Consider the following 14336-nt stretch of genomic DNA (forward strand, 5'->3'; position numbering starts at 1 on the left):
TGTTTTCCCACTGTACTGATACAATTTCAAAGTTTATAGCTAGCTATAAAGTTGCCTGAATACATATTTGTATGTAAATATAGGTATGTGTGTGTGGGAGGGTGTACATTTCTAAATTAAAATGAACATCATCTTACCAAAGACATTGATTCTGTAGAACAATCTCTTACGGATTTAACATAAACCTGAAAAAAAGAGAGGATTTATTTGTATACAATCATGTCCAATGTGATTACAGACATTTAACTGTATTAAACCTACAATCTTAATTTTATAATATTAAAGTTCACTAGAACGGCATAACAGCTTACAAATGAACAGTGACAGTGACAAAATTGTCTAAGCTAAGCTTCAGTTTAATTCATTAATTTTAATATCACAGGACCACACTGGTTCATATAATGCCCTGTTCAGACAAACAGAACACAACAAAACAGGTAGATGTTGGTCTGCAGGCATGTGGCTTGACCCAATTTTGCTTCTCTACCTGACAGCCTTGACCAAACAGGTAGTTTCCAACTGTGTGTGTGTGTATGTGTATCTGTGTGTGTGTGTATGTGTATCTGTGTGTGTTGATAGGGGTGGGGATGAAGAGAGAGGAAGAGGATGCACACTTTCGTGTATGTGTATGGTGGGGTAAAGAGAGAGGGAGAGCATGATCATAAGCAATGAAACAGGAGGAAACATCAACCAGGAGAAATATCAACAATCTCAGATATGCAGATGATATCACTCTAGTGGCAGAAAGCAAAGAGAAACTAAAGAGCCGCTAGGTAAGGATGAAAGAGGAGAGCGAAAAAGTTAGCTTGAAACTCAAAATTCAAAAAACTAAGATCATGGCATCTGGTTTCATCACTTTATGGCAAATATTAGGTTGATGCAAAAGTAATTGCAGTTTTGCACTGCTGAATTTTGCTGTTTGATATTGGAATACATTATTAAATAAATGTGGTTATATCATACATCATTTTACTGTGCATTTTTAACTGTGGTTTTCCTAATGACTTATTATTTGGTGTTTATTTTATATTTATTTTAGAATATAGAAATAATGTTAGACAAAAAGCAATCAAGCAACTTGTTTATTTGAGTTCAAAATGGGTCACAAAGCAGAGAAGACAACTTTCAACATCAACACCACATTTGGCCTAGGAACTGCTAACTGCTAACATACAGTGCAATATGTTAGCAGTGGTTCAAGAAGTTTTGCAAAGGAGATGAGAGCCTTGATGAGGAGGAGCTGAGAGGCTAGTGTTCAGAAGTTGACAACCGAGAGCAAACATCGAAGCTGATCCTCTTACAATTATACAAGAAGTTGTCGAAGAACTCAATGTTGTTCATGCTACAGTCATTTGGCATTTGAAGCAAATCAGAAAGGTGAAAAAGATTGATAAGGGGTGTCTCATGAGCTGAATGAAAATCAAAAAGATAATTGTTTTGAAGTGTCATTTTCTCTTATTCAACACAATAACAATGAACCATGTTTTAATTGGATTGTGACGTGTAATGAAAAGTGGATTTTATATGAGAACCGGTGATGACCAGCTCAGTGATTGGACCAAGAAACTCCAAAGCACTTACCAAAGCCAAACTTGCACCAAAAAAAGGTTGTGGTCACTGGTGGTCTGCTGCTGGTCTGATCCACTACAGCTTTCTGAATCCCAGCAAAACCATTACAACTGAGAAGTATGCTCAGCCAATCCATGAGATGCATGAAAAACTGCAAAGCCAGAAGCCAGCACTGTTCAACAGAAAGGGTCCAGTTCTTCTCCATAATACCTGACTGCACCAACACTTCAAAAGTTGAACAAACTGGGCTATGAAGCTTTGCCTCATCTGCCATATCCAACTGACTACCACTTCTTCAAACATCTCGACAACTTTTTGCAGGAAAACGCTTCCACAATGAGCAGGAGGCAGAAAATGCTTTCCAAGAGTTCATTGAATCCTGAAGCACAGATTTTTATGCTACAGGAATAGAGAGACTTATTTCTTATTGGCAAAAATAGGTTGATTGTAATGATTCCTATTTTGATTAATAAAGATGTGTTTGAGTCTAGTTATAATGATTTAAAATTCACAGTTCAAAACTGCAATTACTTTTGAACCAATCTAAAAGAAGGGGAAAAAGTGGAAACAGTGACAGATCTTATTTTCTTGGGCTCCAAAATCACTGCAGATGGTGACTGTAGCCACGAAATTAAAAGATGTTTGCTCCTTGGAAGGAAAGCTATGACAAACCTAGATAGTGTATTAAAAAGCAGAGACATCACTTTGCCAACAGAGGTCTGTTTAGTCAAAGCTATGGTTTTACCAGCAGTCATAAATGGATGTGAGAATTGGACCATAAAGAAAGTGGATCACCAAAGAATTGATGGTTTTGAACTGTGGTGCTGGAGAAGACTGTCCAGAGTCCCTTGGACAGCAAGGACATCAAACCAGGTAATCCTAAAGGAAATCAACCCTGAATATTCATTAGAAGAACTGATACTGAAGCTATGATCACCTGATATGAAGAGCCAGCTCATTGGAAAAGATCTTGATTCCAGGAAAGACTGAAGGCAAAAGAAGGGGGCAAACAGAATGAGATGGTTAGATAGCATCAATGACTCAGTGGACACGAATCTGAGCAAACTCCGGGAGATACTAGAGAAAGGAGACTGGAGTGCTGCAGCCCACAGAGTCGCCAAGGGTTGGCCAGGACTTAGCAACTCAACAACAACAGGAGGAAACCAGTTTTATCTGAAAAGGGGAATCTGATTAATTTAAGGTAAATTTAAGCAGACCATCAAAAGAGGATGACAGTACAATTGCAAAGAATAGGATCAGGTTTAAAGTGCCTGTGAAGTTTTATGAAATTCATTAACAAATTACTTATCTTTAAGGGATATTATGTTTAGAATGACTTCATTCTAAACATAAAGCTAAGAAAAGGATTTCTATTTTCTAAACTTAAAATATTTAATTACAATAATTCAGTCAGACAAAATAGTTTATCTGCAGATATACAGAAATACTACTTCTATTCCATCACTTTAGCTCATTAAAATCATAAAATGATTAGACTAAAAAAGTTGCACACTTACATAAACAGTTGATTTGAAGTTCTCAGATGCTTTCAAAAATAAGCAATGTTTACCATCTCTGCTTGGAGATGAAGATGCTGACAAAACAACAAATCCAGCCACTGCAATGGTGTCCTATATAGAATAAAATAATTTAAAACCATCAATATACCATAATTCTGAAAGCCACATAGATTTTGGTTTTTATTACTATGTAAAAAAGGAAATGATTTCTGTAAAATGGAAAACAGGCTTCCCTAAACTTACTTAATGTTTTCTGACTCTAAGATTTAGAATACCATCTCCTACAAAAATGGGTATCAGTAATGTAGGCATAGACAAGTACAATGCCTCTCTTAATGGACCAGGAAAGCACTAATTAAGTCACATAGAGATTTTTAGTGAAGTGAATCTGTTATACATATACATATATCCCCTCTTTTTGGACTGTTTTGCCACCTATCACATTACAGAGTGCTGAGTGCTATAGAGAGTGCTGTGCTATCCAGCAGGCCCTATAGTTATCTATTTTACATACAGTAATGTGGATATGTCCATCCCAACCTCCCAATTTATCCCTCCCCAATTTATATGTTTATATTATAAACGTGTGTGTCATGTGTTCAGTCATCTCAGACTCTTTACGACCCATGGACTGTAACACACCAATCTCTTCTGTCCATGGGATTCTCCAGGCAAGAATACTGGAGTGGGTTGCCATTCCCTCTTTCAGGAGATCCTCCCAGGATCAAACCCACGTCTCCTGAATTGCAGACAGATTCTTTACTGCTGAGCCACCTGGGAAGCCCTATATACATGAATTTATGTTTAATTTATACATATAAATTGCCCTGAAGGGGCTCAGTGATCTCATCCCAACGGAATTTGCCTGTTTTATCTCCATATACTTCCATTCAATACTACATAAATCATATTCTTTTAAATATCTAGTGCTTTTCCACATACATTTTTGGAATATTCTTAGCCCCCACTAATAATAAATAACATTTTTCTCTTCTGCACATATCTGATCCTACCTATGTTTGAAAATCTAGGCTGTAAATGTTTCTTCCCTGTGAGGTTTACCTTAGATTGTACCCCAAAGAAGGGAGAAGGAAAAACTTCTAAACTCTCCTATGCATCATTTTAATATTTTTTATATTCTGTGTTATTTATAAACTTTCTTAATATTTTTACTGCCCTTAAAACTCTGTCAGATCCTTGAGATGAAGACTGTCTTATCCATATGGCTATCTTATACAAGTGACTGGTGGAGGCTGCTGTTCATAATCAATGGTCAATAAATATGTTCTGAATAAATTAATCAGCACTGGTAAAAACTGAAATACTGAACTTCACAAAGAGAAAAATAAGTGGCCTAGGATTCATATTTAATGAATTTATTAATCATAATGGCTCTCAAATTAATTCAAATACACAGAGGATAAGAAAGATAAATATACAATAGGTTGTTTTAGTTTGCATGAACATTCATTAGACTAAGTTGAAAATGAGATTTAATATAAATTGTTCTAAGTTTCTGAGAAGAGCATACTGAAGCCAATCAAACAAGAATGGGAAATACATGGTTCAGTAGTGAGACTACAGTATTCTGATATATCAGAGTGGGCCCCTATCTCAGTCTACTGAAAACAGAAATAGGAAATCAGCCTGAGAAGCATAACCCTGCTACTAAAAATGATAAGGTTTTAATCACTATCTTTGCATCAATGTTATAAAAGTGAAAACACATGAAATGAAATCTTTGAACCAACTCAGAATACTCAGGTATCACAAAGGGGTCATTTCCCTTTTGTTACAGTGCTTTAGAAAGACTGAGTCAAAAAGAAAAAAAGAGAAAGACTGAGTCCTCATCATTAAACAATTTTTAGTTTAGCCAAAAGGAATATTTCTACCACAAATGAGTCTCCGAGATAATGAAATCAGGACACATCTTTTTAACATAAGTGTTCTTTAAAAATGAACAATTAAAAAAAAAAAATCAGGCAACTTACTTGCATATAAACAAACATTGTTTGTACATGCTAATATTTCCTAATGATGAACACAATCAGTGGTGAGATAGGAAGTAAATCAATAGATATCAAAAAATGTAAATCACAAAACTAGTGTACTAATTTGCTAATTTTAATGGATAATACATTAAAAATTCTCATGACTGAGCAGGAAAAAGGCAGAGAAAATATGAAGCAACTGATAATCCAAAAAGAAAAATTTATCTGACTTTACCAAGCATTAAAGTAATTTTTACTATACAGAACTTGCAAATATTGTTAGGTTATTACACCTTAAAACACTGCTCAAGAGTGAAAGGGTACAGGGAAAAGTCAGGCACCTGATGTCACTGATAGTAGAGTGACCGACAGAAAAGATTTCTCTAACATATGAAATGTATTTCATGGGTATTACTAGCATCTATTGGATCATGTAACACCAAGGACATAACTGGAAGTAATATATGCAATATTAGCATGAAAACCAAAATCTTTAAGTGGTCTCAAAACATTTTATGATCTGATACCCCCACCCCAGACCAACAGCCATATTTTGTGGGACTCACTATGGAATTCTGCCTTCCCATAATTCCTTAGCATTCCAGGATCCTCAGGCAGGGATGATCTACTCTCCTAGTACCCCTGTGCTCATTCTTCCTGCTATTTTTCTTATTCTGCTACTCAATCTTCTCAGTACACATCACATCTGGATAAAATAATTAATTACATAATAGTTGTTTAATTTCACTTTTCTCCACTGAAAACTACTGCATGATGGCAAGGTTCATAACTGTCTTAATCAGTTAAGATTTTTCAGACATCAAGCATAGAAGACAAAAAACAGTCAACAAAGCTTTAGACAACTCAATGAAGACTGAAACATATGAATATACACATGAAACATACACACATATTATATAAAATGTACCTTCATTAAATCTTAACATAAACTATACAACTACCACAAAAATTACTTCAAAGAAACTTGGCATTTTAGAATTGCAAAGGACCTTAGAAATCATGTAATCACGTATATCTTCACTTTTCAGATAAGAAAATAAGGGCCAGAGAGGATAAATGAACAGTCTGTGGTCACATACAGCTAATTATTGTAGAACAAGACAAGAATCCAGATCTCTGGCTTCCAGGTACTACTCTACCTGCTCTTTCAAAACTAAATCTTATAGGGGTGGGAAAAAAAATATTTTAAAGTACTTTGAAAAGGTTGTATTTTATATCTACATACTAATGCTAAAACTTTCTTTAAACGAAAGCTAAAACTGAAAAAAATGCCTCAGATGAATGGAGTTTGAATCAGAGCATTCATATTCTCACAAAATGTGCATTAATCTAGCAAAGATGTTTTAGGACTGCTGTACTTAAACACAGAGCCAAGCTTAAGAAAACAAGTGACGAAGAATGGTATAAGAACTGAAGTACAAATAAAGTTCATCCTTTTATGCAAAAAGTTTTACCTTTGATTTGCAACAATCTTTACCCTTGACACTAAAAACTCTAAAAAATAGCCTAATTAGACCTCTCAGATGATTAGCATTCATGATTTTAAATGCAGAAAGTATTTAAATTGTGAACTCAGTCTTCTCACCATTATATTTTATTTTATTATTATTTTTTTCACCATTATATTTTAAAAGGAGAAACACTGACTTACCATTATCAATATCCTGTTACCAGACAAGTACTAATTAGTTGTGTAGTTTTATCCAATTTTAATGAATACCTACTTAAAATATATTTCAATAGCAGAAAACATCTTTCATATCAGTTAGGAAAAATACTAATATCTAACATACCACACATGTTTCACAGAACACATACATGCTAATTCATTTTATTACAAACTTTTTATATTGCTTTTCAAATAAGAATAAACACAAGAATTTTAAGGATAAAGATAAAAATGTATTTAAAATATAAGCAAACAGATCCCTAATATTCAATACCATGTATTTATTTCTAAAACACTTCTCTAAGATGTCCAAGATATGTTGTGAAATAAAGCAACTTAAAAAACATGGATAGTATGATGTCATTTGATAACACACATATGAGTTTACATATACATATATATACGCATACATACGTAAGTATACATACATACATACATACATACATAAACACCGGAAGGATACCAGAAAAATGGCATAGCAGTGGTATTATCTAATAATGGGAGTAAGTGATGGGAGTGAAACTTTCCCTGTTAAACACCTACTAAGTATTCTCACTTTCATTCCCCTCTCTGCCTCCCTCTCATCATTTCTGAAGAATATCTTTCTTAAAAAAAGACATGATTTGGAGTCTTATGAAACACTGGATTCTTAGTAATTCAGAACTGTTATCATAAATATTAATTATTTAAACAAAGCTGAAATACAGTCATGCCTTTAAAGGCAAGAATAATCATAAGGAATAACAGTAATAACAGACCGCTACTGGAGCCACTCACAGAAGTGCCTCACTAAAATAGCTATACAGAGATGCTGATTTTTACCCTACCTAAACAGCCTCAAGCAGATTTGATTGTGTGTGTGATACACTAGCTTCATAAACTTTTATTTCTTAGTCCACTTTCCTGATAAGGCTGTCGGGTAGTACTTTTTTTTTTTTAGTATACTTGCCTCTAGAACTTCACAGTGCCATACCAACTATGTTAAAACTATATCACAATCAAAACTTTTAAAATTGCATCAAAAATTACTCTGGTTACTATTGTGAGAGAAAGCCTAATGAACTATCCTAGGAGTTTTAGAACATGAACTGCATGGCAACTATTTGCTTTCCTCAAGTTTTAAAGTAAGATTTCAAGATACACCACTGATTTAATAACAGCTGTTCACTGAGGAAAAAATAAATCACTACACTAATTCTTTTCTTTGTTCAAATTAAAAATTAAAGAAAAAAGTTAACTGACTTACCATCTCTTCACAGAAACTTAACAAAACAATCCCAGAAGAGAACATACGCAAAACATTCTCTGACACAAATCGTAGCAAAGTCTTCTCACGTCAGTCTCCAAACACACACACATATATACAACTAATCAATTCTATGTCAAGTCAGCAAGTGCCTTATTAGTTTTGGTCTTTACAGTTTCTGAATTTCTGTTAAGCTCTCACTGATTCCTCTACCTTAAATCTCTTCCTGGTAGAAGAATATAGATTGAAAAATAATCTGGCAGATAATCAGGGAAACTGGAACAGGCTTTATATATATATACATATATATACACAAATTATTATAGGCATAATGATGAAACTGTGCTTACACATGTATACAAATACATAGGAAAAGAAAAATATACATAGATATGAGTGCGTGTGTACACATGACTGCACCAATGACGTCATGATTTATAAAAGCTGATGTTAACACTTCAGTAGTATAATTATATTGTGTATATATTCATTTGTGTATATACATAGACACATACATACATATACATATATACATAATTTTAGGATGCTTTCTCTTTTATATACTGAAATTTTTAGGGTTTAAATTATATAACTCCTGCTATTTGCCTCAAAATAATCTGTGGCGGTAAAATGAGTAGATGAAATGGCTGAAATAAGAGCCTAAGTATTGATTACTACTGAAGTTAGATGTTCAGAATATGGACAGTCATTATACAACTCTTACCACTTATACATATGTTTGAAAGTTTTCACAATAAAAAATTTTAAAGACTAACAGATAAAATGTTCCACCAAAAACTTTGTGCCTACTGTTTGATGTTTTTCCCCAAATCCTCCAGGCAGATTCAGTTTATTGAGGTTGCTACTCCAGTTCTATTACAGTCACCACCATTAAATGATTTCCAATAGACTAGAGATAGTGGACACCATAAGGTCAAGCACTGTGTCTTATTCATTTTGGTTTCTCTAGAGCCTAGCACAAAGTCAAGCAAAATGTCAGCCCTTAATAAATGTTTACTGAACCTAAATGAATGTAAATGAAAAAAGAGACAGAGTACAGACAATCTCATCTGACTTTGTCGTTTTGCAGAAACCATTGTTTTTCCCCGTATCATTTACTTGTTAGTAACAACCATAAATCAACCGTATGTCTAATATTTCTGTAGCATCATTTTAGAAGTACTTGCTAATACTAAACAATTTATCTGGAGACTTATCAATGACTCAATAAGTTTTATAGCTATATGCTTCAATATTAGTTAATTGCCAAAACTGGTATTGCAAATATCCAGAGGATCACTAATTAACATCAAAGATGTCATATGATTCTTATTAAAACACAATTTTAAATCATTTTAATACACACGAAGAAAAAAAATCTGTATTATACACCAGAGAGTGGTTAAGTTCTGTAGATGTACAGTCCAATACAGTAAAAACTAACCATATGTGGCTATTTAATTAAAATGATACAAAGTTTAAAATTCAGTTCCTCGAGCCATATTTTAAGTACTCATTGGCCAAATAAGACAAGTAGCTACCATACTGACAACAGAGATCTAGAACATTGCCAGCATAGCAAACAGATCTATTGGATGATACAACTGTTTTTGCTGTGTCTATCTTATACCCTACAACACTGCTAAATTCATATATTAGCCCTCTCAGCTTGTTTTTTTTTTTTGGATTTTTAAAGATTCTATATATATTGGATCAGGTCATCTGAGAAGACTTGTTGTTCAGTCGCTCGGTCATTTCTGACTCTGCAAACCCATAGACTGCAGCACACCAGGTTTCCCTATCCTTCACTTTCTCCCTGAGTTTGCTCAAACTCATGTTCATTGAGTCAAGGATGCTATCAACCACCTTATCCTCTATCACCCTCTTCTCTTGCCCTCAATCTTTCCCAGCATCAGGGTCTTTTCTAATTAGTCAGCTCTTCACGTCAGGTAGCTGAAGTACTGAAGCTCCAGCATCAATCCTTGCAATGAATATTCAGGGGTGATTTCCTATAGGATTGATTGGTTTGATCTCCTTGCTGTTCAAGGGACTCTCAAGAGTCTTCTCCAGTACCACAGTTTAAAACCATCAATTCTTCAGTGCTCAGCCTTCTTTATGGTCCAACTCTCACATCTGTACATGACTACTGAAAAACCATAGCTTTGATTATATGGACCTTTGTCAGCAAAGTGATATCTCTGTTTTTTAATACACTGTCTGGGTTTGTCATAGCTTTTCTTCCAAGGAGCAAGCATCTTTTTTAATTTCATTGCTGCAGTCGCTGTCTGCAGTAATTTTCAAGCCCAAGAAAATAAAGTCTGTCACTGTTTCCATTGTATCCCCATCTATTTGCCATGAAACGATGGGACTGGATGTCATGGTCTTCATTTTTTGAATATTTAGTTTTAATCCAGCTTTTTCACTCTCCTCTTTCACCTCCATCAAAATGTTCTTTAGTTCCTCTTCACTTTCTGCTGTTAGGGTGGTGTCATCTTCATACCTGAGGTTACTGATATTTCTCCTGGTAATCTTGATTCCAGCTTCATCCAGCTTCATCCAGCCCAGAATTTCACATGATGTAATAGAAGTTAAATAAGCAGAGTGACAATATACAGCCTTGACATACTCCTTTCCCAATTTGGAACCAGTTTGTTGTTCAACTTCTGGTTCTAACTGTTGATTCTTGACCAGCATAAAGATTTCTCAGGAGGCAGGTAAAGTGATCTGGTTTTCTCCTCTCTTTAAGAATTTTCCAGTTTGTTGTGATCCACACAATCAAAGGCTTTAGCACAGTCAATGAAGCAGATGTTTTTCTGGAATATCCTTGCTTTTTCTATGATCCAGTGCATGTTGGCAATTTTATCTCTGGTTCCTCAGCCTTTTCTAAATCCAGCTTGAACATCTGAAAGTTCTTTGTTCATGTACTTACTGTTAAAGCGTAGCTTGAAGGATTTTGAACATTACTTTGACAGCATGTGAAATGAGTGCAATTGTGCAGTAGTTTGAACATTCATGGGCATTGCCCCTTTTTGGGATTGGAATGAAAGCTGATCTAGTCTTCCGGTTTCTATTGTTTTCCTCTATTTCTTTGCATTGTTCACTTAAGAAGGCTTTCTTATTTCTCCTGGCTATTCTTTGGAACTCTGCATTCAGATAGGTATATCTTTCCTTTTTTCCTTTTCCTTTCACTTCTCTTCTTTTCTCAGCTATTTGTAAGGCCTGCTCAGATAACCATTTTGCCTTTTTTCAATTTCTTTTTCTTGGAAATGATTTTGGTCATCACCTCCTGTACAATGTTAAGACCCTCTGTCCATATTTCTTCAGGAACTCTATCAGGTCTAATCCCTTGAATCTATTTGTCACTTTCACTGTTTAATCATAAGGGATGTGATTTAGGTCATACCTGAATGGCCTGCCTACTTTCTTCAATTTAAGTCTGAATTTTCAAATAAGGAGTTCATGATCTGAGTCACAGTCAGCTCCCGGTCTTGCTTTCGCTGACTGTATAGAGCTTCTCCATTTTCAGCTGCAAAGAATATAATCAATCTGATTGCAGTATTAACCATCTGGTAATGTCCACATGTAGAGTTGTCTCTCGTGTGTTGGAAGAGGGTGTTTTCTATGACCAGTGCATTCTCTTGGCCAAACTCTTGTTAGCCTTTGCCCCACTTCATTTTGTACTCCAAAGCCAAACTTGCCTGTTATTCCAGGTATGTCTTGACTTCCTACTCTGAGAAGACTTCCTACTCTGAGAAGAGAGATATTTTATTTCTTCTTTACAGATTAGATGTCTTTCTTTTCTTTCTTATTTGATTGCTCTGGCTAGAAGTTCTAGTGCAATGCTGAGTAGCAGTGCTTTTTATCCCTTTGTTCTATTATTAATGAGGCGTATTTTGTTGCTGTTCAGTTGCTAAATGTGTCCAATCCTGAGACCTCATGGACTGCAGCACTCAGGCTTCTCTGTCCCCCACTATGTCCTGGAGTTTGCCCAAATTCATATCCATCTAGTTAGTGATGCTATTACAATGTAATACAATGTAGTACAATGATTTTCTTAAGTTGAACCAAACACAATTTCTGGGATAAATCCCTTTGGTCATGGTGTTTACTCTCCTTTTAATATGCTGCTGGGTTTGGTTTGGTATCATCTTGTTGGGGATTTTAGCTGGCATTTATTTTATAATAATTACAGAAAATATTATAGACATACTCATATAGACTTATAGTTCATATTATTTTTTAGTTAGTAAGGATTATTTTTAAGTAAGAGAAAATGTACCTATCTTTAAGACAGTCTATTGAATTCTGAAAATTAAACTTCAGTGAGAGGAAAAATTGTCCCTTTTTCTGTCAATGATAAGTTTCACTAATCTCTTCGGAGTGTTCAGTTTTAAGGATGTTGCTTTTTTAAAAAGTATAATTTTTCATACATCTGCAAATCTATAATGAACTTCTAAAAAATGGCTTGTAGGATACATATAGCATGATCAATAATTCTATTTCTAAAGAGATAAAGTAATATAAAATGATTTTACCCCTTCATAGAAAACTTTGGCACAGTCCTTTGCTAAGCTTCCAAAAAATAATATATTGATCTTGCTGATCTCTGAACTCGAATTATCTTGTTCTATAGAGAAACACACAGAAAAACACATCAGATACAGCTTTATGGACACAAAAAATTGCTGACAACTAAATTCTAAAACCCATAGTTACTTCAAAATAAAATTATGAAGAAGAGTAATTAAAATGCTTATAATTCACTTTTAGTTTACTCTATCACCTTAAAATCACAAAAATAATGTACAGAATGCTACTAGGCATTAAAACCAGAATTATAACTAGTTTCAACTATGTTTTACAAATTTCTGTAAATACCACATTAACATCACATAATGATCACTTTCAATTTATTTTCCCACGGTTACAATCAAAAGAACTGAATAAGATACTGAATAAGAACTAAATAAAAACAATTCAATTTTTATAGTGTATAACATCACTCTCCAAATACTTTATTTTTACTGAACTTCTGGTAATATATAATTATTAGAACTTTAAGTTTTAAGCTAGACAAGTGAGTTCTCTGCAGCACCCATTTATTGAAAAGTAAAAGAGCAGTGTGTGTATAAAAACTGAACTTTTTGTGGTTTTGACAACAAGAACTATTTGGAAAAGAAGAAACAGATATGCTACGAGGAATCTCATTTGGAAATTCTAGGCTTTGGGGAAGACTCTCCATAATCTTTGTTCTCCAGAAGTCACCTCCTAGAACCACTGAAGCAAAGCCAAATACTAAGATTCAATTACTGTATCATCTGAGGGAGGTCTCGTTAATATCAGCTTTCAAACAATTACTCCAACGGCCCTCACATCAGACTTTCATGTATATATGAAGTATATGAAACATCTTTCCAAAACTTGCAGTGTAACTTATAACTCTTCAATCTGCTACTTTATCACCAGCAGTGAAAAAACTATCACACATCTGCCTATTACCTCCTTTTGTTTACTTCTGTCATCCAATTCCTCAAAATAAGTAGACACATAAATTAAAACACTAATGTTCTCAAAAATACAATGGCTTCTAATCAAGATATACCTTACTTCTTTAATATAGTAAATGCCCTGTCAGATGTCTATTTCTGGCCATGACAAAAACAACAACTATATATATATATATATATGTATATATGTGTATATGTATATATAAAAACACAAGTTTTCAGACACTGGACAACAGGAAGTGCAGGCAACTATTCTCTTTGAGAAGGAAAGCAAAGCCAGAGCCCTAATTTATTTCCTGGAGATTCTAGGCAACAGAAAATGGAGGTAAAATCTAAAGAAAGCCCAACAGCCTCACTGAATTCAGGAGAGTTCAGATTTGAGGACAGCAAAGTGGATAGAATTTGTGCAACATGTTGCTGAAAGGAAGACAGCAGCATAGACAAGTGCTCTGGAAATGAGTGCCTTTGGATCTTTGGCTGAGTACTGATCTCCAAAAGCACGGGAGGAAAGAATCCCAAAAAGGAATCAGAACCACTTGAAAGAAAGAGGCAGAATAATTCTGAGACTCACACAGTGCTGTGAACTGTTCTGGCTCCAGAGTGGAATCCTCATACACAAAGCATATGGTAAACTTGTCAGAAGGGCACTTCCTTAGTTATCAGGACAAATTAGTCCCCACATAAACGCTGCTCTAGACCCATCCTAACAAAGTTAATCAAATTGATTCCAAGAGAATTTATAGTATTCCAAAATGAAGATAAATAATATTTAAAGAATTACAAATAAATCTAATATGTGATAATATAAAATTC

The 14336-nt window shown here is 34.4% G+C and overlaps 1 protein-coding gene across 12 annotated transcripts in view; it reads right to left on the reverse strand.

Moving 5' to 3' along the window:
• POT1 (protection of telomeres 1) overlaps window positions 1–14336 on the reverse strand; it is a 91084-nt gene that overhangs the window by 72074 nt on the left and 4674 nt on the right. For 9 of the 12 annotated variants that reach the window (XM_043872277.1, XM_043872278.1, XM_043872275.1 and 6 more), the window contains 3 exons: window positions 12552–12643; window positions 3087–3200; window positions 138–185 (listed from right to left, as the gene is read on the reverse strand). In XM_043872277.1, the coding sequence (XP_043728212.1) occupies window positions 138–185; window positions 3087–3200; window positions 12552–12643 (254 nt within the window). Of the gene's footprint in view, window positions 1–137; window positions 186–1581; window positions 1657–2506; window positions 2556–3086; window positions 3201–5646; window positions 5787–12551; window positions 12644–14336 lie in introns of those variants that run through there. The other 3 variants (XM_043872280.1, XM_043872283.1, XM_043872281.1) reach the window with 3 other exon arrangements.

The sequence above is a fragment of the Cervus elaphus genome, chromosome 18, assembly GCF_910594005.1.
Source record: "Cervus elaphus chromosome 18, mCerEla1.1, whole genome shotgun sequence".
Classification (NCBI taxonomy): domain Eukaryota; kingdom Metazoa; phylum Chordata; class Mammalia; order Artiodactyla; family Cervidae; genus Cervus; species Cervus elaphus.